The sequence below is a fragment of the Dromiciops gliroides genome, chromosome 3, assembly GCF_019393635.1.
Source record: "Dromiciops gliroides isolate mDroGli1 chromosome 3, mDroGli1.pri, whole genome shotgun sequence".
NCBI lineage: Eukaryota > Metazoa > Chordata > Mammalia > Microbiotheria > Microbiotheriidae > Dromiciops > Dromiciops gliroides.
Genome location: NC_057863.1, coordinates 475,286,898 through 475,313,132, shown reverse-complemented (window position 1 = coordinate 475,313,132; position 26,235 = coordinate 475,286,898). Strand labels below are relative to the sequence as shown.

Below are 26,235 nucleotides of genomic sequence, written 5' to 3'. Positions count from 1 at the left end.
GGGGAGCCAACTCCCAGAGGGCACATAAGATGCAGATGTTTGGTAATATCTCTGGAGGTATGAAAATGAATTGGCACACTACAAAAACAACTGGGTACAGCAGAAAGAGAAAGTGGAAGAGGTGTTAGAGCTCCCTGAGGAATGGACAACTCATCCAGGCTTAGGCCCAACCCTGTCTATGGTCACAGTTTTAAAGCAAGGAAGTAAGCACAACTCTTATTTTGTTTTTGTTTTTTGGTGAGGCCATCCAGGTTAAGTGACTTGCCCAGGGTCACACAGCTAGTAAGTGTTCACCCAGGTGCCCCAAGCATAACTTTAAAGAAATCAAAAAGGCTCTGAGAGATTGGATTCATGAGGGAAACATAGCAACAGAAAACTGTCCCTTATTCAAAATAATCAGATGAGGCAGAACGGGAATAGGAGAGCCCTACATATTATGAGGTTGTATTCTTGTGTGGAAAATGTCACTAATCTGCTAGGGAAAGCCTACTAGAGAATATGTGAGTGAGGGTATTAGTAGAGAGACACAAGTGACATCCTACTGTGGAAATGTACTACACATAGACCACCTGGTCAAGTGGAAGAAGTAGAAAATGAGAGTTCTAGATACAGACCACAAAAAAATAGCACAGAACCAAGATGTAATTATGAAGGAGGGTGGCAACTCTCCAGGCATCTGCTTGGGATTCTTTTTTCATTAAGGGCAGAGCATCTCAAGCTTTCTTGACCTACTTTGTTGGTAATTTCATTCTCGAAAAGTAGAAGAAACACATCTAAAAAAACCCATCAGGATGCCAAGGAGGAACTTGTTATCAAAAAGGAAACAAAAAGAAACTTGGTATTGAGTGCTAATACCATTCTAGAATTCGTAATAGCCAAGGAAGGTGCTGACTCTATTTTGGCACGTACCCTAGACTTTTGTTTGCTTTTTTTTTTTTTTTTTAGTGAGGCAATTGGGGTTAAGTGACTTGCCCAGGGTCACACAGCTAGTAAGTGTTAAGTGTCTGAGGCCGGATTTGAACTCAGGTCCTCCTGACTCCAGGGCCGGTGCTCTATTCACTGTGCCACCTAACTGCCCTACCCTAGACTTTTAAGTATTTCAGAGAAGAGATAGGTATAATTCTCATAATCTAAGATAAAAATGAAAGGTTGTGAGAGACTCCTCTCAGGTGTGCTTCCTATATAACTATTCCACAAGCTTTGTGAATTTAGGATTTTTTGGCTTTGTGCATCTTACCATATTGTACCTCAAAACTCACAATCTCATAAATCCCTCTTTGAAAACAGTTGACAAAATTACTATGCTTAGAGAATTAAAAGATATATTGATTGTATTGGAAGTTCTGCTCATTGGCAAGTATGTAAATCATTGTTTACTAAGGAAAGAATTAGTTCAACCAAATAATTACTTGGCATCATAAACTTGGCATCATAAACCCACTTCTAATTTTGTTTTGTTTTTGGTTTTTTTTGCAGGGCAATGAGGGTTAAGTGACTTGCCCAGGGTCACACAGCTAGTAAGTGTCAAGTGTCTGAGGCTGGATTTGAACTCAGGTCTTCCTGAATCCAGGGCCGGTGCTTTATCCACTGCACTACCTAGCTGCCCCTAGCATTACCCACTTCTAATAGTAAACACACACATCACAGTTGTGCAGAGAGGATACATCCACAAAAGGGAGTGAACAGAAGTAAGGTTCATAAGAAAAGAAAGATACATAGAGCTAGAATATTGGGGATAGAAGTGGAGACTGTTTCTAGCCATCTAAGTATCTCTGGAAAGATAGGACAGGACAAGAGAGAAAGTGACAGTAGCAAATATACTTTGAGCTTCTCTCCAAGCCAAAGAGAGAAAAAGATTTTTCAAAAAAACATACTAATAAATATTATTCAACACAAAACAAGAAGTAATACCAAGTGAGAAAGAGAAATAGAAAAGAAAAAACAATGACAAGAAATTAACCCTCTCAAAACAACAGAAAGATGAAAAAAACCCACTCTTCCCCCCCCCACGCCCAACCCCTCCTGTCTCTACTCTTCAATATATACACACATGCACACTTTTTTTTTTCCCCAAACTACTGAATACATAGTTATCAGTGACATGCCTGCTTTCCCATGGTATGAATTTAGGTAGAAAAACTCTTTTCTAGCCTATCTCTTTCAGTTTTAGCCTTGAAAACATTTGTTTCTACTTTACATAAACAAGTGAGATAGCTGCACAAAAGATCATTTATGGAATTCTTAGGTATCTTCTTCAAGGACCACCCTAATTTACTTTGGAGCTAGGGTAGGGAAACCTTTTAGTGACCTAGTGGAGACTGAGTTCTGCCAAATTTAGGTCTTGGAATTACAAGCTGACATTACATAGTTTGGGGAAGGGGGCAGGGAGATCTTGTGGGGTTTTTTTTAATATTGCTTTTATTCTGGGTAATATTTTGTTCCAGAATTGTTCATTCATGCCCTTGATACTCATGCTGACCAAGAAGTATAATAGGTTTGTGGTCGGCAAGGTTGAGGAACTGCCCCTTTCAAGTAACCAAAAAATACTATCTTCAGAAGAGTCTAACCACCAGCTTTGTGAGCCTGTTATTCCAATCCTATCCCAATGCTCCTGTACATATATTTCGCTACCTACAGAACATTCAATATTCAGGGGTGACACTTAGAATCATTGTTAAGGCTTCAGTATGTCTCTCATGAGGGAAGCTAGGTGGTGCAGTGGATAGAGTGCTGGCTCCAGGGTCAGGAGTACTCCTCTTCCTGCGTTCAAAACTGGCCTCAGACACTTACTAGCTGTGTAACCCTGGGCAAGCCATTTAACCCTGTTTGCCTCAGTTTCTTCATCTGTAAAATGAGCTGCAGAAGGAAATGGCAAACCACCCTAGTATGTTTGCCAAGAAAACTCAAAAGTTGGACACACTGAACAACATGTCTCATGAATGAGCACCCTACTGAAAAGCCTGTTAACACTCAAGAACAAAATTTTGTCAACAGAGCGTAGAGTGATTCCAATGAAGAAGAAAAGTTAACATCTAATTAAACCCATCTGGCTAGCTGATAAGCTCATATTTTAAAAGGACATGTGTAACTAAAAGCAGGGGCACACAACCAAAGGGTGTGGCATGAACCAATAAAAATAATGTCAAGAAGAATAAAGTTGATACTGAGATGAAGCTTATGAAAAATATTATGGACAAGAAAAGGAGATGTGTTGGGGTTTGCTTTAAAAAAAAATAAACTATATCCAAGAAAAAGATGTTTGGGGTACATGGACAGTGTTAATGGACAACCAAGAGAGAGCAGAACTAATTCACTCCCATTTTGTTTCCATATTCTCTTATCAAAAGTAAATTAACTTTTGAACAAAAAGGGTGAAAAAAAATTAAGAGGAAATAGGAACCTACATTCTATAAGGGGCAGACATAGCTCTTCTGAGTGAATTCAAATCACTTATCGTGGATGACTCCTAGGGATATTAGGGTAACCCTAATTGCTTTTATCTGACAGTTTACAAAGCATTTTCCACACAACAAAATATTGAATCAGTCAGCAAACATTTATTAGGCACTTGCTATATGTCAGGCACTTGGGATACAAATACAAAGAATGAAACAACCTCTATTTTGAAGGATTTTACATTCTCTCAGAGAGGGACTACACATAGATACACACACACACACACACACACACACACACACACACACACACACAAACACTGAAGATGAGGCAGTTAAGAAGGAATGGCACTAGATGGAGGGGGGAATCAGGATTAAATCTATTCCAGGCATGGAGGATGGTCAGAGCAGTCACTAAGCCAGGAGACTGAATGAGGAACTGGGAGAAATCCAGTTTGTGAATATGGGAAGAGAAGTAATGTATGATGAGACTAAAAAGACAGGTCCACCAGTTATGTAGGGATTTAAAAGACAAACAGAGGAATTTTAATTTTATCCTAGAGTCAAAAGGGAGCCACTTATGTTTCTTGAGTGGAAAAAGGATATAGACAGATGTCTGCTTAAGGAAATCACTTTGGGAACCATGTACAGAATAAACTGGAGAAGGGAGAAATCAGAGGTAGGGAGAGTCATTAAAGGGCCCCTGTCACAGTTAATGCAAGCGGTGATAAGGGCCTGAATTACGATGATGTTTGTGTGAAGAGGACTGGCAATTGATGAGATAGTGGGGCAAGAGAGAGTAAGGAATAAGTCACAGTACCCTCAAGAGAATACATTTATATTTTAACAGAATTTAGGTTTAAGGACTTAAACTAGCTCTCCCTATCTCACCTGGGTTGGAAGTACAATGACCATTAGTGGGCTAATCCCACTGTTGTTCAACACAAGAAGTTTTTACCTCTTCTTTTTCCCCTGACCTTGGGCGAGTCAGCCTCTTTTTAGGCAGCTCCCAGGGCATATTTGTGCCAGACTTAATGTGAACAGCCTGGAGTGGCTCAGAATTCTAGAACTCAGAAGATCCATCAGCCTCAGCCTCCCCCATGCCCAGCTAGCTTATCATGGGAATTTCAAGTACTATGGTAGATTAAAAAAACCAAGATATTTTAGGGAAGGGGAATTTTTTTGGCCCCACTTGACAATACCTTACATTTGTACAACACTTTGCTGTATATAGAGTATATGAACTCATCATTGCGAAATCTCATTATCCTGCAAAATTACAATCTGCCTGGTGCTCACATCTACTCAGGACCCAATGCCCTTCTGATTGGATCCTCTGACTTGAGGACAGAATCCTGGACCACAGGGCCTCTATTTAAGGAAGGGGCTCAGCATATTCTTCTCCCCTCTTCCTACCAGCTACACTGTACTTCATCATACCCCTACTGTAGGTACCTTCCTCCTCCCCCCTTCCTTTCTCTTTTCAATTTCTTTTTGTGCCTTTCCCAATTAGATGGTCAGCTCCTTAAGAGCAGGAATTTGTCTTCCTTTATTACATAGTAAATTCCTTGAGGGCAGGGACGGTCTTTGTTTTGTATTTGTATTTGTATCCAGGGGGCTTAGCACACAGTAGGAGATTAATAAATGTTTATTGACTGAATTACATTTGTATAACACTTTGAGGTACTAATAGCATTAACTGGAAAAGTACTTTCACATTCATGACCTCACGTGATCTTCACTGTCTTGTGGGATGGGCAGGGCATGGAATGAATCCTCTGTCACAGGTGAGAAAACAGACCCAGAGAGGTGGCTTCTCTAAAGTTACATGACTAGAAAATGGCAGAGTGAGGTCCAAGAACCCATGACTGTTCCACAGAATTTAGGGCTGAAGGATTTGGGGGAATCATCTAATCCTACCCCCACCATCCTAAAGATAAAGAAACTAAGGCCTTAAACAACTCACAGGTATGATTGTTCAGCGATCTTTGAGAAACTATGGGGACAAAAGAGGCTCTCTGGGGCTAGAAATGGGCAAATATGGTCCTGATTTTCAAGAACACAGGCAAATAGATTCCTCAAATGATATACCTGTGAATTTAATGCCCAGCCCCATTAATATTCCTGAACAGATTATTAAACAGATGGTTTATGAACATTTGGAAAAAGACATGATAATCACTAAGCATGATGAATAGGTTCAGCAAGAAAAAGAAAACGCCACATTCCTTCCATGCCACAGAATCTCAGAATTGGGAGGGAGATTAGAAGCATCTAGTTCAGACTGTATCTGAATATGAATTCTTTCTATAACATTTCTAAAAAAGAATCATCCAGACTTTGTCTAATGGCCCCTGGTGAAGGGAAATCTCTCCTTAATCTGCTTCCCTGCGTCTTACACCCAATATTCTGTTTCTGCCCACTGGAGCTAAACAGAACAAATTATATGAAGACAACTTTTGTGTCTACATACCCACCCCCAGGCGAAAAAGTGGCCCCTTAGATGACATTGTGTCAAGTCCCATTTCTATTCTGGTCACCACCACCCCTTCCATGATCTAACTTGTCAATAAAATATGAGATAGGGACTAGGCTTATAATTTCATTGGCATAGGGAATTCTCAGTAGAGGTAGTATTAGTATAGTATTGGTAGCGGGGAAACCCACTCTACCAATGCAGGTTGGTGGCATCTTTGTAATTTTTAATCTTAAAGAGTTGTCCAGATTACTGAGAGATTAAGTAATTTGCCCAGGGTCATAAAGTCAGTATGTGTCAGAAGTGGGACTTGAACCCAGGTCTTCCTGGTTTTCAGATCAGGTCTTTCTTTATCCACTATGCCATGCTCTTTCCAACTTGTGAATATTCTTCCTAAAATATAGCACCCTGAACTGAATGCTCTAGACACTGTCTGAACAGACCACTTATCATCTCATTTCCTCCCAAGACTGAGTTATCAGACTGAAAGATCAAAGAAATAACATACATATAGATTAACTGAATTGTAGTGAGGCATTTGATAAAGGCCCACATATCTTTGTTGACAAGATGGAGATGTGCACAGGATTATAATGTAATTGGGTGGGTTCATAACTGTTTTAATGACAGGACCAAAAGGATGATCGATGTCAAGGCTCAGTCCTCAGCCCTATTCTATGAAACGTTTTTATGAGTGACTAATATGAAGACAAAGACTGCATGCTTATGAAATCTGCAGTTAACATGAATTGGAGGAAGATGGCTAATATGTCAGATGAATCACCCGGCTTCCAAAAATAGCTCTTCCAGCTGGAACAAGGGTCAGAATCCAGAGAGATGAAATATAAAGGTGGCATGATCTTGAAGCCTCTGACCAACCTGGTCACACTTTTGCAAATGCTTTCCACCTTCTTATAAATGTCCTTCATAAAACATGTTACCCAGAACTGAAATATAGCATTTCAGGTATGTCTGGCCAAGGGGACTACCACTCTCAGTGCAATCTAAGATCAATTTGCATTTCTGGGTTGTCATATTGCACGGCTGATTATTATTAAGTTTGCAGTCTAGTAGAAATCCCAGGTACCTCCTCAAATGACTTTCTCCCTATTTAAGCTAGAAACAGCTCTATGGCTCCCCACCCCCCTTTTTTCTTTCTCAAATGGAAGGAAATGAGCAAAGCCATTTATAAAGCATTACTAATAAAGAAATACAGTCTTCATTTAGATTAACTTTAGCCAAATGGAAATGAGGAACAGAAAATCCAGACGTGGTCTCAGCTCTGAAGAAGTGTCTAATGAAGCTGGAAAGATTAAAAAAAAAATACATACATGAGAATTACAAGAACTGATACCAAGAACATACATAAACAAGTGTGAATATACCTGTATAGAGCTATTTGATTCTTCCAGCACCTGAGTAGTTACACCACATAACCCTCAACAACGCACAATTGGTTTCTTGCATTTTTAAGCACCTTGCTTTATGGGAGAGATGCATTCCTTAGATATTAGATATAAAAAGGGAACTCTATGCAAAAAGAAATCATAAACTGAATTCTTTTATAAACTGGTCAATTGCTTTTAATTTTGGGGAGAGGTAAAATATAAATTTTTCATATTTTGGGGGTTTTATTTGAGGCAGCCAGATGGGGTGTAATGGATAGTGGATCTGAAGTCAGAAACACCTGAGTTCAAATCCCGCTTCAGACTAGCTCTTTAACCTTGGACAAGTCAGTCACTTAATCTCTGTTTGCCTTGTTTTTTCAACTATAAAATGGGGATAATAGATAGCAACTGCCTCCTCTGGTTGTTGTGAAGATGAAATAAGATAATATTTGTAAAGGGCTTAGCACTGTGCCTAGTACATAGTAGGTGCTATGTAAATCCTGGCTATTATTATTATTATTATTATTATTTTTACATTACCATAGAATGAGGGATAGAATACAATATCTGACTGTAGGTTCAGCAATCTGAACCTGTCCCTGTGCTATTTAACATTTTTATCAGTGCTTTGGACAAAATGAGACTTAGAATGCTTCTCAAATGTATAGGTGACATAAAGCTGGGGTAGGAGGTGAGGCAGCTGGCTCGCACAGGGTATAATGGATGTGGGATCCAAAAAGATCTTGGTGGGATAAAGCCTCAGGCTGAATCTAATAAGATGAAACCCAATGGAGGTAAATGTGAAGTCCTATGGAGGGGTTTTAAAAAAATCAATTTTTTGTCACAAGTACAGCAAGAAGGAAGCATGGCATGACTGCAGTTTGAAAAGGATCTGGGGTTTTCAATGGGCTATAAGCTGAATATGAATTGGCAGTGTGATGGGACATCCAAGAGAAGAAAATGTGACCTTGTGTTAAGAGAAGCATGACTTCCAGGTATAATGGGAAAACTGGCCAATGAAAGCCCAGTCTTTGGAACATGCTCAGTGTTCTCTGCTGGTTGCATACCCATAGGGTGGTTTGGTGAGCCTTGTTATGGGATGGAGGGGTACTTTCCCTCCCTGTTGCAGAGCAGGCACAGGTATTCTCTGACTGCCACCTCTTGGCTTACTGGATAATGAAAAAAAGTTTTGAAGTTGGCTGTTAAGCCAAAACAAATGGCTGTTGAACCAGCATGCACACAAAAAGGCTTCCATGACAAAATTTCTCCCTCTTCCCTGGTGGTGAACTAGGCAAGAGCTTCTGTAAGCCTCCAAATGTGGGGAGAGGCAGCAGCTGCAAAAGTGTCAATGGCAGCTTCTTTATCTCCCTACTCAGCTACTACATGGCTGTGAATGCATGTCTGATATTTCTTTAGTCTGTGAACCTTAGGTGACTGAATGTTAGAGAGAGAACAGACCAAGTTATGATCTTAGGGGCTTCAAAAGATTAGAAGAGCCAGCAGAGGTCCACAGAATCTGCCAATACTTTCATTAGCAAGTACAGTGAGGAGCCAACTCTGAGGAGTGATCTGCTTTATCCAGCTCAGCAATGAATAAACCCAGTCAAAAAACACCATCTCTACATAAGGATAACTCATCAGCTATGCCCAGGGGTGTGCTGGCAAATGTTTAATAACCAGCTCTCCAAAAAAAAATGTAGGTACAATGCACTTTTAAATTTTATATGTATTATCAACATTTTATCAATTATTGCTTTCTTTTTCTTTTCTTCTTTTTTTTTTTTTTTTGGTGAGGCAATTGGGGTTAAGTGACTTGCCCAGGGTCACACAGCTAGTGTTAAGTGTCTGAGGCCGGATTTGAACTCAGGTACTCCAGACTCCAGGGCCGGTGCTCTATCCATTGCGCCACCTAGCTGCCCCTATCCATTGCTTTCTTAAGTCCAGATAGTTAATAAAATAATAAATCAAGTTCTGATTTGCAGCTTTTGTTGGTTTCTGAGGAATAAATGTTCATGCTGAAAATTTAATAATTGGCTTTCCTAATTCAGTTCAGGTCAGCTCTAGTACATGCTACATGCAGAAGTAAACTTGATGGAGGAATGTTTTGTAAAAACCATTTTAAGTATGAGCCCAATATCCACAGAGACTGAGGTGGCTTAGTTTGCAAACTTTTATGATTTGGTTCCATCTATATTTTCTCAGCAAATACCCTTTGTGAAAGCTAATTACCTAAAGTTAACTGGTCAACTAATATAGCAGAGAGAACACATGAGATGGGGCTCTGTGAATAATAATACTAGAGATAACCTCTCCAAGTCCAGAGCAGTTGATTTCTCTACCCTGCTAGTCTAGGTGTGGGATGGGAGGGAGCTCCCGAGTCTGCACTAGACAAAGGAGAAGTAGGTACCACCTGTACATTGTATGCCCTGGCCACACCACATCTGAAGTATTGTGTGCTCAATTCTGGGCATCAATTTGAGAAGGCCATTGATAAGCTCAGGGGGCAACCATGCCAGAGGGAGATCAGATGGAAGAATTAGGGATGTTTAGCTTGGAGTGGAGAAGACTCAGGGAGGACACACTAGCCTTGTGAAGGTCTATTAAGTGGAAAAGAATGGGACTTAATCTTTGTTCGGCTCCAGGAGGCAGGGCCAGGAGCCATGGATGGGAAGCACCAAGAGACAAATTGAGGCTTGACACCAGGAAAAAATATTCTAATAATTAGAGCTATATAAAAGTGGATGGGGCTACTTCAGGTAGCAATGGGTTCTCCATCACTGGAGCTCTTCAGGCAGAGGTTGGACAATAATTTTTCTAAGTATGGCATGGTAGGGATTCCTTTCATTTATGGTTGGAACTGGGTGGCAGCTGAGATATCTTCCAAATCTAAGATTTTGTGATTCTGTAATTATCCCCTTCCCTTAATTTTCAAACCCTTTCATATACCACATAGCCTATACACCCTATTTCCTTCTTTGAAAGATAAATTGTTGGTTTTGGTAAATAATTAGGAATTTAGAGGCTAGTAAAACAAAATATTTTCAAACTGTTACCTTTCTCTTCGATGCAGCATTTTATTCAAATAATTCTTCAAGAATGGCTGGATGTGGTATCCAAAATAGGACTTGTATTGGCCTGGAAATTATCCTTTATATCAACTTTGGAAAAGTTTGTTTCTGAAAGTGTTTTAAAATATTCTCGACTTTCCTGATGATCAGGTTTTTCAGTATCACGAAGGCTCATCACATCAACTACAAAGAAAAAACACCATAATTTAGGGCTAGCCCTAGGCAAAATTGCAAAGTAGGTGAAATTCATCTTTGGAAGCCCAATTTTGGCACTCAATGTCTTCACAACGCCTCCCAACCTCCCTTGACCTCCAGATGAAGTTGCCTTCAACTATCTTCCCCAAACCATGAACTACCTTCCCATGAAGTATCCCTTTTCCTAGATCTTTCCACCCAAATATAATTTATCATTTCAGTGTCCCATTCCTTCAGGACTCAGCAAGTTAATATGACAAATGTTTAACAAACAATCTTTAATATAATCATATTATTCCTTTATATTAGATTTATTTTTTATTAATTATATGTTTATTTTATATATTAATAAGCAAGTATTGTATATACTTTTTTAAAGCAGAGGCCATATGGAGATGATGTTTTAATATGCAAAAAAGAACTTTGACAGTAGAAGAAATTTAAATAACTGTAGCAAGTCTATGAGAAAGATATGTTGTGGCAGGCTGGGCCTTAGGGTATCCACCAAGGATGGCTAGCTTCTCTTACTACTCTATTCTTCCTGAATTTCTATTTGTTCTCTGTTGTCAACCTTGATCTTTTTCTTCTACCTTTAGTACCTTTAGAATTGTCTTTTTAAAACATTCTGTCACTCACATCTTACTCGATCTTGTTTCTCTGAACTGACCCTCCATTATGTCTTCCTGGCATTCTTCATTTCACATCAAAATTATTTAAGTCCCAATCAAAAAAATCCCATCATTACAGGAAGCCTTCCCCAGCCCCTCTTTTTTTTTTTTTTTTTGGGTGAGGCAATTGGGGTTAAGTGACTTGCCCAGGGTCACACAGTTAGTAAATGTCAAGCATCTGAGGCTGGATTTGAACTCAGGACCTCCTGACTCCAGGGCCAGTGCTCTATCCACTGCACCACCTAACTGCTCCTCCCCAACCCCTCTTAATCCCAGTGCCTTCCATCTGTTAATTATTTCCTATTTATCGTGTATATAGCTTTCATTGTATATATTTGTTTGTATGTTGTCTCCCTTATTAAATTGTAAGCTCCTTGAGAGCAGGGACTGTCTTTTGCTTCTTTTTGTAGCCCCAGAACTTAGCACAGTGCTTGGCACTTAGTAGGCACTTAATAAATATTTATTGATTATTGATTGATCTTTCTCTCTTCCTCAACTTCCATAATTTCTTTGCTCCTCTTCCTAACAATTCTTCCATAGCCTCTCATGTTTTGCCATATAGGATATAGCCCATATTCCCAAATGGCCCAAAATGTCTAAGCTTTTCTCTCAAATGCCTTAATTCTTCCTTCCCCTTCCAAGTACTGCCTTCCTCTTCTAATAACCCTAACTCTTTTTTTTTTACCAGCTAAATATATAATTATAAATGAAGAATGGATATACAGTATGATTTGAGAAATAAATTAGTTTAAAATGACTGAAGATAACGTATGGTGTATGTACAGTACATCATTTTCTTATCAGTTAGAAGCAGTCCTCTGGTTCTGTGCATACAGAATAAAGACAGCTGTGTTTATTTCAACAATTGGTATGCAAACAAATGTGTAATGTGTTTATATAACATCCTCTTGATGTCAAATTTAAACTATATTCTCATGTGAACATGGGCTTTTCTATATTTTTAACCTATTTTCCTAGGGCCTCTTAAAAATTTACTTAATCATTACCCACATTCCTAATTCCCTTCCTTCCCCCCAAAAAACCCTACAACTCTTCAAACTCTTGAGAGAACGTGATAGGATATGTTCAACCCAATAAAGCTAAGAGAATAAATTCAGCACCAACAGTACCACTGCTGTTATTGTTCCCAAAGAGGAACTAAATTTACAGAAAGTCTTACATTTGTAACAGCAGACATAGGTTGTTATAGTAACAAATTAAATTTTCTTGTATTTTAGCTTTCAAGAATAGCGTGGCAATAACATTTTTTTTAATACCAAATAACATCAACATTTATTTCCTTCTGAGCTTAGAGTCCTGTGGGATAAATCATACTTACCAATCAAGAAATTTTCATTTTCCTGCCTCATCTTCTTCTGCCGTTCCTAGAAATCATCATGACAAAATGCATATGTTGAAAAGGGACAGTCAGCATTGGGTGTTCAATTTGCATTGCCATTAAGCTTCAAATCAGAGAACTCCCAAGGGGAGCAGAGCCAAGAAGAACCGAAAACTTCCCAATGGAGCACAATGAAAAATGATGGTTCTACTTGCTAAAATATTGCTGCTTTTCAGACTGTCATCACCAGATGGGAAACTGTAAGAGGTCTTTAGAAAAATCATTTATTTTGTCTGAATAAAAGGAAGAACAAACTATTGCTTTCACAGCAGTGTTTACATATACACAAGAAAAAATAGAAACATCTATTATTCTGAGCTTTTAGATTTCCAATGTTCCATTGGAAATTCAATTATTATAATTTTGCTTTTAGGATACACTAACAATGCCTCTGGGCACACTTAATTCAACATACAACAACAACAACAACAACAACAAATTCAACGAAATAAGCATTTATTGAACACCTACTGTGTGCAGAGCACTGTGCTGTAAGCAGGGGGAGATACAAAGTTTAGACAAGACATGGTTCCTGTCCTCATGGAGCTCAAAGTGCTGTAGGGGGGAATATGACATATACAAACAACTATAATACCAAATAATACATGATAAGTTACATAAAACAGGTTCAAATAAAGAGCTGTGTGAGGTTTGAGAAAGGGCATAGGTAGAGGACATCAGAGGCAATAGCTCATACCTTTGGAATAGTATTCACCTATACTCTCATCATCACTGGGGACCAAAATTGTATTGGATTATCTAGAATTTTAATTCGTAAGGTTTCTACCTTCCCAGTCAGTCTTCCCACATCCATCAGTGAAATTTCCTGACAAAATAAATGGATGAATGACACCTTATATCATAACAGAGGACCAATGAATCTGTAAAATAAGTGTCTTATTTTTAGTTTAGATATATACACATTAATAGAGAGCTAGAGAGAAAGATCTGAGTCCAAGTCCCTCTGACACACCATGTGATCCTGGGCAATCTTTTAACTTCTCAGAGCCTTAAGCAACTAATTCTCCAAAACTATAAATTGCAAAGATTTGTCATTTCATAGGTTTGGGGAGCTACTGGTGGGAAAACTCCACCCACTCAGGGTCAGCAAGTTCTCTGTTGTTTACAGTCATAAAGAGCTTCCTGTCCTATCAGGAGGTTAAAGGGCTGGACCAGGGTCACAGAGTTAGTAGGTATCATAGAAGAATTTAAATGGGAGTCATCCAAAGTTGGCCTTCCATTAATACACCACACGGCCTCTCCAGGTGATATGACATCCAAAACAGAATTAGATCAGGGAAAGAAAAGAAAAGAAATAGAATCATATATACACACATATAGAAAACACATATGTACATATGGATTTATATGGATATAGATTTAGAGATAGAAATATATCTATAGATAGATACAGATAGCTATGGTGATAAAGATATATAGATACAGACATAGATACAGGTGTAGACACAGAGATAGATACAACTATATAGCTACACATGTAGATATAGATACAGAGATAGAACTATATAGATAACGGTAGATATGGAGATATAGATATAAATAGATACAGATACATACGGTGATAGAGATATATAGATAGAGAGATAGAGATAGACACAGATAAAGATGTAGATATAGAGATATAGATATAGAGATGTAGATAGGAAGATATTGATACAGATGGATATAGGCATAGACATAGATCTACATAGGGTGCTCTAAAAGTCATAGTGCAGTTTTAAGCTTAAGTGGCTTAATTAATAGCCTAAAACTACACTATGAGATTTAGGATACCTTCTACATATCCAAATTAGTGGAGAGACCCTTCTATAGAGACAGTCCCCAAATCATAAGCTATGGAATAGCTTAAAAGATTCCAGCTTACAGAAAATCTAAGCAAACAAATGCTACTCTATTACTCTATTTTATTAACTAGCTATATAACATACATAGTCACATTAACCATTCGTATTATTAATTAGTGGAAGGTTTCTTTAAAAGCATAACAATAAGGAGCAGCTAGGTGGCGCAGTGGATAAAGCACCAGCCCTGGATTCAGGAGTACCTGAATTCAAATCTGGCCTCAGACACTTAACACTTACTAGCTGTGTGACCCTGGGCAAGTCACTTAACCCCAACTGCCTCACTAAAAAAAAAAAAAAGCATAACAATATACCTCTACTGACGTCTTCCACTGCAGATAGATCATCTTTAATGTTTTCCAGTCGAGGGTAACTACATAGTCATCAAGCAACAAAGACTCTGTAAAAAGTGAAATGGGGCATACTTTACCACGAATGTCACAGTGGCCACTTACTTTACACAGGAATATAGCTAAAGATAAGTACATTTAGATATGCAGATATAGATAGACTCAGACACAGAAAGATATATACATGTAGGTATAGATCTAGCTAGAGATGTAAAGATAAAAACAGATTTAGATATAGATATAATTAGATATAGAGAAAAAATATAAGCTAAGATAGCCTTTGCCCTTAAAAATCTTTTAGAAATATAGATTAAAACTGGGAACTACTTCTAGATACCAGAATAACAGGAAGATATTTATTAGTGAAAAGCATTTGGACTTAATTGGACTCGGTTATTACATACATGTAACCCTATATATATTCAAATTATAAATGTATGTGGTTTTACATATCAAGTAGAAGCAGAACCCGGCATAAGAAACAAAAACAAAATAGGCATCATTTCCTATGATTTATAGGGGCTAGTAGCTGGTGCAGTGGATAGCGTGTTGAGCCTGGAGTCAGGAGGACCTGAGTTCAAATCTGCCCTTAGAGACTTCCTAGCTATGTGACCCTGGGCAAGTCAATTAACCTGTTTGCCTCAGTTTTCTAAACTGCTTAGCACAGAGCCTAGCACATAGTAGGTGCTATGTAAATGTGTATTCCCTTCTCCCTTCCCATTGTTAGTACATTTAAAATATCACAGCATGGGTTTTTAAAGAGTATTATTTTGAATTGATCTTTTTATGTATCTGGGTGTCTGATAAGAAAAGTAGTTGCCAATTTAAAAATTGCTTACAAAATACATCACAAATTCAAACATACTAGCCATGGCCTGGATAAGCAAGAATCTTGCTTGGTATTAAATTTTCCCAAGGCCAAATTCAAGCAGAGCTGTAGTCATATCTTCTAAGACTTTATCACCGACTTGTAATCTATGTGTAACAAATGTTCATGACACCACATCTTTACTATGAGATATAATTTTGTTATGTGGCTCCCCTCCTACAAAATTCTAGCCACTTTCAAATACACAAGTTATTTGTTCATTCACTTTTCAGTTTGACTTAGTCAAACAAATATATTCACACTGCTTCACTGACATTCTCTCCTCCCCTCCAATAAAATTCCCAGCCTGGATATTCCTTCCTACCTTGCCTTTCCATAGGCAAGGTCTTTTCCTCCTTTAAGAAACAGATGCAAACCTGATTTCTCCATGTAGCCATTCCAGAAATCTAAGCCAGAATCACCACAGTCCCTCCAAAAATCATCTTAACATTTCTCTTACAATATTTATAGATTGTTTATATTTTTATCATTTTTTCTACATACACTCCTAAAGGTACTAGTCTAGATTCTGTCAGTCATCAGGACTCCCAGGGAATATGACTACCAGGTTCTCTGACCCAGCCATTGTCAGTAACTGTTATATCACAAATTCTTACCTAGGGAATCACTGGAGTTTACCAAGTAGAGATTGCACATTTACTTTGGCAGCTATGTGGAAGATGGAGTAAAATGGGGAAACACTGGAGACAGGGAGACTAATTAAAAGATTATTGTAATACTACAGGTGAGGGTTATGAGGGCCTATATGGCAGCCATCTGAATAATAAGAAGAGATTGGATAGGAGAGATGTTATGGAGGTGGAAGCAAGATTTGGCAGCTAATTGGCTATGTGAGGTGATGGAAGGTGAAGAGTTAAGAATAATACCAAGATTGTGAACCCAGTGATTGGAAAGATGATGGTGCTCTCCACGGAAATAGGGACATTCAGGAGGGGGTGGGTAGGTGGTTTTGGAGGCAAAGATAATGAGTTCAGTGTGGGAACATTGAGTTCAAGATGCCTTCAGGACATGCACTTTAAAATGTCAAATAGGCAGCTGGTGATTCACAACTAGAGGTCAGGAGAGAAATTGGAATGGATATATGGATCTGTGAGTCATCTGAAAAGACATGATAATTAAACTCATGGGAGCTTGTGAGAGGAGCAATATTTGCTATGTGCGTGTTCTAAGTTGAGTCTACTCAGCTCAGTCCTCTAGTAGTTTAGGCTTGGTACTGGAACAGCACGAAGTACTCATAGATCATTCATTAGTTAACAAAAGGAGATTTACTGAGCCACCATAGCAAGAGAAAGATATTCAGTAAGGATAGGCATTCAGGACAGCTCAAACTGGTTTAGCTCTGTTGCTTCCTTGCATCAGTTGCCCATTGTTTTCCACCGGCCAAGCATCAGTGAACTTCCCATGGCTGCTTTGTACTCAGGTGACCAGAAAATGATGACAATAGCCAGAGCCTTTAATTCCTGAGCCAACTAAATTTCAAGGATGGTCTTAATACCATTTAAGGAAACACTATCCTATCTTTCATAGCAGCAGGGGTTAGTATACTGCACCACACTGGCTGTATTGTCTTCCTGAAGATGACTCTGTGCTGAGGCTGACTTGCTAACTGATGAGTCCTTGCACAGAACCACCATATCATCAGAAGTCTCAATCACACTCCTCAATTCCCTCCCAGCTCACTCTTCATACCAGCCACCTTGCCTGCATGCAGTTACAACTCTATCCCTAGCCATACCTTTCCATCTTCCTTTTAAGAGTTTCCTTCCCCCATCAGAATATAAGTTCCATGAGAATAGGTCATCTTGTCTTCTAGTTTTTGTATCCCTAGTGTTAACACAGTACTAAACACAGAGTAAATGTTTAATTAATGCTTTATCTGTAGGCTAGATTAATTTTTCCTTAAATGGTATTGAAAACATCCTCAAGACTTCAAGTTCAGGAGACCAAGAATTGGGCCATTGACATAGCTTTCTGCTCAGTTCACAAGGAGGTGAAAGTTGTTCTGTCTGACTTGACCAAGTATACCATTATGGGGAATGCAGAGGCAGGGAAGCTGGCTCAAGTTAGTTAATTCTATGTTCTTGCTGAGTATTTTGTCTATGCTATAACTAAGTACACCTCTTTTTCAAAATTGTTAGATGAGGGTCTATGGGATGTTCAGGAGGACTAGCACCTCTTGTGTGAGGGCTTGCTGAGCCCTTTTCAGAGCTGCTCATCCACCTTTGGTGTCTCCCTGATTCACCCAACTCTCACCTGTGGCTCCAAGAAGCTATAGCATGAACAGTGGCCATGCCCTGGTAAAACATCTCAGCAGACAGGATAAACCAGGCTGATGGTAACCAACAGGCCTCAAACCTATCAGTGAGTTAGGGGGATGTCTACCACAAGCACATGAAGATTTCCCCTGGCAGAATGGCTGGATGAGAACAATTTGCTCCAAAGGCCAGGAAGGCGGCTGAAGCGGGCACCGTGGAGCACTTAGAGCTTGGTCAGACATTGAAAATGCCAAGGTCATCCACTGCATCCCAGGCTGTTGGCAGTTGGGCTGATTTTTGTGTTACCGCTGGACTTCAGAGACTCTGGGAGAGTGAGGCTGATGACTTTGTGCAACTCTGCCTCACTTAAATCCAATTTATGGGCAAGTCAAGACATCACCCTGTGATGATGTTGCTCTTCTTCAAAAACAAGGGATGAACAACAATTGTTAGATGGTCCACAAGTGTCTCATCTCATTGCACTTCCGAAGGTGAAATACCAGACTGGCCTGAATCACGTCCAACCTATGACAAAACTGATGAGGTTGCCAAGCAAAAGTTGAGAGAGAAAGGAAAGTCCCAGGAGAGAGTCTTGGGGGTACACCCACAGTAAGGTGGCATGACCTATTTCATGAGCCAGCAAAGGAAGTTGAGAGTCAGTCAGACAATCAGGGGGAGAGCTAGGGGAAGTACTGTCACAAAAACTCAAATAAGAAAGAGAATCCAGAGGTGGTCAAAAATGTCAAATGCAGCAAAAAGGTCAAGAAGGATAAGGAATGAGGAAAGACCATCAGATTTGGGCAGTTTAGAGAACAGTGGTACTTTGGAGAGAACAATTTCAGCTGTGTGATGAGGTCAGAAGTCAGAGTACAAAGAGTTGAGAAACAAGAAAAGAGGAAATAGAGGCAATGAGTATAGATAGATTTTTCTAGGAGTTTGGCTGAGAAAGGGAAGAACACTATAGGAGAATAACTTGACAGGATGATAGGGTCTAATAAAGTGTTTTCTTCTTAAGTACAGGGGAGACTTGAGCATGTTTGAAGGCAATAGTGACAGAATGGGTAAATGAGAGAATGGAGATTACAGAGTGAGAGAGAATAAGTGAGGGGGCAATCTGCTGGAGAAGACAGGAGGGGATGGGATAAAGACTACATGTAGAAGAGTTGGCCTTAGCAAGAAGGACCACTTCATTATCGGAGACTAGAACAAAAGAGGAGAGAACCTATGTATTGAACAACTTGGTATGCTGGTTAAGTATGAGAGAACAACTCTTGCCCCCTTATGGGCTAGCTTTTGTACTTAAGACATAAGAAAGCTTTGTCCATGGCCCCAGACTTAGTCTCCTGAGCCATTTAAGTCATAGAGATATCAGAGGGATTTGCAATGAAAAGAAGTGGAGAAGAGAGAGCTCCTAGCAAATGTCCCTGCTTTCTCAGTAAAGTACAAGACAAGTCCTCAATTGAGGGAGTTGGGGGGAGAGAGGAAAAGATATGGAAAGAGAAGAGAAAATGTTGTAAGAGAAAAGATTTGAAATAGCCTTTTTAGCAAGTTGGATGGGGAATTAGTGAGGAAGGAGTAAAAGGATTCCTTGCTAGAGTAAGGGCCCAAATGAGGTTAGATAACATACATTTGTAAGTGGATGAATGAGCTGGACTTCTTCCAACCAACTTCATTCAGCAGCAAGGTAAGTAGAGCAAGGCAGACTGGGAGCAGTAATCAGAGTTTCAGTTTGGCAAGGCATGAGTGGAAATAGGATGGTGTGGAGTACAAGGAATTTGAGAATAGAAGACAATGTGGTATTGAATTGGTTAATGAGAGAGTTGAGATTGGAAATGGAGGAAAGACAAATTAAAACCAGGGTAACAGCCTGAGAAAGTCCAGGGATGGGGTCACAATGAAGACAAAGAATAGGGTTAGAAGGGGCAAGTCAAAAGGAAAGGTGAGATGATAGGACGTTATGATCAGATAGACATGGAAGTTGAGTATTTGTAGGTGATTATAAGATATAGGATGTGTATGGGGCTACATCACTTTGTGAGGCTAGGAGAGAGTCAAGGAGTAGGTTATGGAATTGAGGGGACTAAGAAACTAGGATGTTGGGGTATTTAATGTCAACATGTGTACTGAAGTCTCTCATGGAAGGATTTGGGAAGAAGACAGTGAGCCAGGTACTGAACTCCTTGAGGGAGGAGAGAGAATAACCTTGGGGGCCAGTAATAAGAAAAATAATAATCACAATCACAATAATGGTAGCTAACATTTGGTATTTACAAGGTGTTTTACATACATTATCTCATTTGATTTTCACAACAACCCTTTGTGATGTTTAAAATCTAAATTGTGGTCGCCTTAAATCAGAAGCTTCAGCTCCAGTCTAGCCTGGTTGGGTTCTTCCTTAAGTCCTCCTCCATGAGCCTGCTTTAATCAGGAACACACTAGCAAGCTGTTTGTTAAAGCTTTTTATAGATCAGGAAGAGAGGCGGTCCTTACACACTGCTTCAAGGTGATTGGTTGGTGTCATCCAAATCCATTGGCTTTGAAGGTGTTCTCAAGTTGAGTTCACAGTCTAGTTTCTCAGAACAATACCTTCTTAAGGGATAGCCAGGTGTGATTACAATCCAATTAACTTGAAGTAGGCTTAATCAGCAGTCAATCACTCTCACTTGATTCAATCAGTATAGATTAATCTCCAGGTGGGTCTTTGAGTATCTGCTAAATCCCATTATTTCATCACACCTGGAAGGTAGATGCTATTTTTTTTGTGAGGCAGTTGGGGTTAAGTGACTTGCCTAGGGTCACACAGCTAGTAATTGTTAAGTGCCTGAGGCTGGATTTGAACTCAGGTCCTCCTGAATCCAGGGCTGGTGCTCTATCCATTGTGCCACCTAGCTGCCCCAGGTAGATGCTATTTTTATCCTCATTTTACAGATGAGGAGACTGAGGCTGACTTGACAGGGTCACATAACTAGGAAGTGTTTAAGGCAGGATCATCATCCTTGAACATCTCTCAGTCTTAGTTTCCACATCTGAAAAATGGGGATAATAACAGCACCCAACAGAATTGCTCTGAAGATAGATGTAAAACACTTTGCAAACATTTAAAATTTTAAAAAATTAAAAAACCAAGAATAAATGAATGAATAAATAAATATGCCATATAGTAGTTTTAGGAGGATGGAAAATGAAAAGACATAGTTCCTTGAAGGTTGGGAATCACTGCCTTAAAGCTTTAACAGGATTCAAAACCACCAAGAACAGGTTACTGACTGTCCCTCTGGCCCTGAAATTCATTGCCAATTTTTAGTAAGATGTTTTTGGAGCTAAACTGGCTGAGACTGTCAAGGAGCAAATGTAGGATTAAGAACAGAGTGGAAAAGTAAGCAAGCAAGGTGAGAGGTAGCAGATGAATCCTCATACCCCTGGAGGATACTAGAAAACAATAACATGGTAGAGGAGAAATTTACAGCCACGAGTCTTAGAAAGGGACACATGACACATAAGCATTTGTGTCTTAGCTTATTCAATTTGTGTCCCCTATCCGCAGACAGAAGAATGTGAGGCTGTTGTTCTGCTACAGGGATTTTTAACCTGGGGACCATGAATGTGTTTTTGTTTTGAGAGCTGTATGTCCCTATCATTGGTTTTCTTTTGTGTTGTTTAAAAATCTAAATGTGGGGGGGCAGCTAGGTGGCGTGAGTGGATAGAGCACCAGCCCTGGAGTCAGGAGTACCTGAGTTCAAATCTGGCCTCAGACACTTAACACTTACTAGCTGTGTGACCCTGGGCAAGTCACTTAACCCCAATTGCCTCACCCCCCCCCCAAAAAAAAATCTAAATGTGGGTTCTAATCTGTTCCCCCAGTTTGGGGGAAACAGGCTAAAATCAATGATAAATTCACTAAGAGTTTAGGCTTTTAAGAATTTATTAAAGCTTGGATCTATTTGGTATAGCCAGAGAGATAGAAACCTTTTCTTTCCTAACAGCCCACATAAAATTCTGCCAGCTCAAACCAAAAGAGGAAGATCCCCTCTGCCAGTGTTTGCTTCCTACTTCCTGTCCTCCTCCCAGAAAATGGGTGGTTCTTGATGTAGCAGTCCATAGCCTCTAAGAACACTCCACCTCAGAGTTGGCTAAATTTAAATTCAATATCTAATCACCTTTAAGTGGGTACTTAGTAGTTCCTCATTCACACCCACTACTAAGTCAATCTAGTAGGACCCCTGGGCATCTACCAAATTCCATTATCTTAACACACTTTGCAATCCTATGTATTTTATTTTATGCATTTTTAAAACACTCTAAGAAGTAGTCCATAGGCTTGGCCAGACTAAAGAGTTCCATAGCATAAGTTTCACATTAAATTATTTAGACATGTATACTTGTCCATCTCATAATCAATTCCACTTTAGGTACAATTGGATTTTTTTTTCCTTTTTTTTTTTTTTGGTGAGGCAATTGGGGTTAAGTGACTTGCCCAGGGTCACACAGCTAGTAAGTGTTGAGTGTCTGAGGCTGGATTTGAACTCAGGTCCTCCTGACTCCAGGGCCGGTGTTCTATCCACTGCGCCACCTAGCTTCCCCTACAATTGGATTTTCTTTCTTTCTTTCTTTCTTTCTTTTTTTTTTGGTGAGGCAATTGGGGTTAAGTGACTTGCCCAGTGTCACAAAGCTTGTAAGTGTCAAGTGTCTGAGGCCAGGGATTTGAACTCAGGTCCTCCTGAATCCAGGGCCTTTATCCACTGTGCCACCTAGCTGCCCTCTACAATTGGATTTTTTAAAAACTTAATCATGTCAACAGAATTAGGAAGGGAATTTGGGGGCCATCTAGTCCAAATTCCCTTTCTTTTACAATATCCCTCAAAGATGGTTATCAAATCTCAGTTTGAATAAGTTCAAGGTTTTTCTTCCCCTATTTCTAGGTTTCTCCAATGATCAATTTATTCTTACAGTTCAACCTGAGCTGCACAATTTTATTATAACTGTGAATGAGGATAAAGTAGGGGTCATGTGCCAACTGGGAATTTTGACAAGGTGTTAAGTTCTAAGGGAAATAAAAGTTTAATTTCCTCAATAGTCCCTAAGTCACTCATTTGTCCAGCCTTTCATCTCTCTTCATTCTCCCAGAGTCTATTTAGATTAAGAATGCCCACATAATATTATTCACTCAAAAATAACTAATAATCGTATCGAGGAGAAAGTACTATTTGTAATGAATCTTCTGAGTGCAAAACTGAAAAGCTCTGCCCAAGCAATAAAACTATGTGAAAACAGTCAGTGAAACACCACGTAATACCTGAATGTAAGGCAACTTGCGGTATGAAACTGGAAAATTCATTTTAAGAGATTAAAAAAAAAAAGTTACCTATTGGAACTCCAGGAGATCCAAAAAGATTTACAAGTTGGAAAGCAAATCTCTGGGGTAAGGGCAGACCAAAGGAATCAGGCATAACACTTAGTGAATCTCGAGGGTCTTCAGTTTGTACACATTGTGATGACTCGGGTTCATTTCTTTTGTGAACACTGGCACCAAAACTTCCAGAAAATATATCAAAGTCAAAACCAGGATGCTCAGAAGAAACTTTAGCAGATAATACGATATCAGGCTCGGGATTTGAGATTTCTGAAGAAATTACTTCTACCTCATTCAGCCTATTCCCCACTGTCTGTGATTTAAACATCAGAATTCTTTTCTCACTTGTAAACAGAAGCTTCAACACACCCCTTTGAGGAAGACACAAAATCTGCCTCAGCTGATTGAATGATACATCTTGAGACTGACATTCTTTTCCAGGGTTGGATGCAAGCTCTACGGCATAATCCTGGTTAAATCTGGATGGATTATTTTGGAGAGTCATCTCTGCTGCCTTATTCTTCTCTTCCTGATTCAATTCTGGAATTCTGTCATTTTCTACAACCAAAATGTTTTTAAATGTGTGACTATCTGTTAACAGAGCCTCTCTGTCCTTCTCTACACTAACCACAATTTGTCTTGGCAGGTGAAAGTTCGGTGCCAAATTAAAAATCCTTCTGGGTTTTCCCTTCTTAGTAATCACTGCTGATGTTTTCCTTTGAACATGTATTTCAGGCAAGTTGCTTCTGAGGATATTAGTTTCCATCTCTATGAATGGAATTAGGTCCACAGGTTTATTTGGAGGAGATGCCGGCTTCTCATTTCTTAGTGCATCAGTATTCTCCTCCACCAGTGACTGCAGATGGTTTTCTTTTTCTGTGTCTTCGTATCTGTGCACAAGTCTCATCGGTTCCCCAGGGCCATCACAACAAGTCTGTCTGGAACACCTAGCTTTCTTTTGTCTCTGTGGGTTTATAAAGTTATGAGGCCCTTCAGGCCAACCAGCAAAAGAGGGCTGTGTATCCAAATCCCACTCTAGTTTTTCATCAGATAATGTGGCTGAGAAAAAAGCCCAATTTGTTTGATTCCTATTTGCCCTGTGCCCATATTTTAAATTTTCATATGAAGAGTCAAATCTGTACTGATGAGGCAGCATTTCTTTATCCCTGGGGCTTTCAGCTGACATGCTATTCTCCTGTGTAAGAACACAAGTGGCCTTAGCAGACACAATTCTATCCTTAATGCCGAACACCACAGAGTGACTTGCTTCACCATGACTGTCAGCCTTCACTTCGGAGCATTTGATACTCGGTACACAGGGATTATTCTGTCTTCCTACAAAGTTTTGAACCATTGTATGATGATTAAAAATCTGTCCAACTGCATTTCCATGGGGAATGGATGTCAAGTTTAACTGATACAAGTTGTCACTTTCTGCAACTGAGTCACACCTTGGTGGACTTTCCAAAGGTACAGATGTGACAGATTGAACATTAGAAACATTTTCTTTTCCAAGTTCAGGTTTTAGGCTTTTACTGCTTTCTTCACTGTGTCCATTTATAGAATCTGTTGATGTACATCCCAGATCTCCAATGGACATGAACACTAAGTTTCCATCATTCTCCTCTTCTGAGTAATGTTCTTCACTTTCAGATGTGCCCTCCTCCTCTGGCATGGGAAGACACAGGGTTCCATATGATTCTTTCTCCATAGATTTGCCATTATTATTCTTCAGTTTCCTATTTCTTCTCCTGTTTCTCCTCTGACTTGCTCTGCTAGGTTTCTGTCCAGTTTTCTTCAAATTTTCTTCTCTAAATATAGAAAACAGAATTTAGAAAATTTACAATTATGCTATTTAATTTACTGAACATAACAAAATGACGGTGCTTTTTGTACCATGTAACAATATTAGCAGGTTTCCAGCATCATACTCATGCATAGACCTGAACAATTTACATGTTCTCAAGAAAGTAGAAATGCACATTATATACTATCAAAATTTGAAACTTAAACACATAAATACAAAATAAATTTACTTTTAAAAAGTTCTACTTTCACATGTACTTTTTTTTTTTGTAATCTCTGGAACACCAAATTTATTTCAAAGTCTTACCAGGTTGGAAAATGATCTTTCTAATGTGCATCATACCCTTTCTCATCTTATTAAATGGAAGATACTACACATAATGGAACCTCTTATTTATGACTCAAGTTCAATATTATGAACATCAATTACTATTTCATGCTATAATAAAGTTATGATAATGGAATATGTATGGGCCAGTTTGCCTCTATGTTATTTAATCCTACTCTTTCCTCAGTGCTTTACAGTTTTTTAACCCCTTTCTTGACCATTAAGCTGCCATTTACAATTTCTTTTTTTTTCCATAAAAGTATTTTGTTATTTTCCAGTTATATGTAGAGTTAGTTTTCATAATTTTTAATAAGATTTCTAGTTTCAAATTTTTCTCCCTTCCTCCCTCCCCAAGACAGCAAGTAATCTGATATAGGTTATATATGTACAATAACATTAAACATATTTCTGCATTAGACATGTTATAAGAGAAGAATCAGAGCAAAGAAGGAAAACCTCAAAAAAGAAAAACAACAGCACCAAGAACAAAAGAAATAGTATGATTCAATCTGCATCCATATTCCACAGTTCTTTTTTTTTTTTCCTGGATTTGGAGGGCCTTTTCCATCATGAGTCCTTTGGAACTGTCTTGTACTGTTGTATTGCTGAGAAGAATCAAGTCTATCACAGTTGATCAATCCATAATGTTGATGATACTGCATCACATATACTTTTAGATATTCTCACATAACTTTTGGAATTATTTATCATTTTCCTCCATAATGGTTTGTTTGTTTGTTTGTTTGTTTTGGGCGGGGTAATGAGGGTTAAGTGACTTGCCTAAGGTCACACAGCTAGTAAGTGTC

General features: G+C 39.0%; 1 protein-coding gene across 1 annotated transcript in view; it reads right to left on the bottom strand.

Annotated features, from left to right (window-relative positions):
- Positions 1-4,262: 4,262 nt before the first annotated feature.
- Positions 4,263-26,235, bottom strand: part of N4BP2L2 (NEDD4 binding protein 2 like 2) — a 75,840-nt gene continuing 53,867 nt past the window's right edge. The window contains exons 7-12 of the mRNA XM_043999153.1: positions 23,308-25,106; positions 14,766-14,851; positions 13,061-13,144; positions 12,530-12,575; positions 10,313-10,510; positions 4,263-7,174 (exon numbers count right to left, since the gene is read on the bottom strand). Coding sequence (XP_043855088.1) covers positions 10,350-10,510; positions 12,530-12,575; positions 13,061-13,144; positions 14,766-14,851; positions 23,308-25,106 — 2,176 coding nt within the window. The 3' untranslated portion in view covers positions 4,263-7,174; positions 10,313-10,349. The remainder of the gene's footprint in view (positions 7,175-10,312; positions 10,511-12,529; positions 12,576-13,060; positions 13,145-14,765; positions 14,852-23,307; positions 25,107-26,235) is intronic.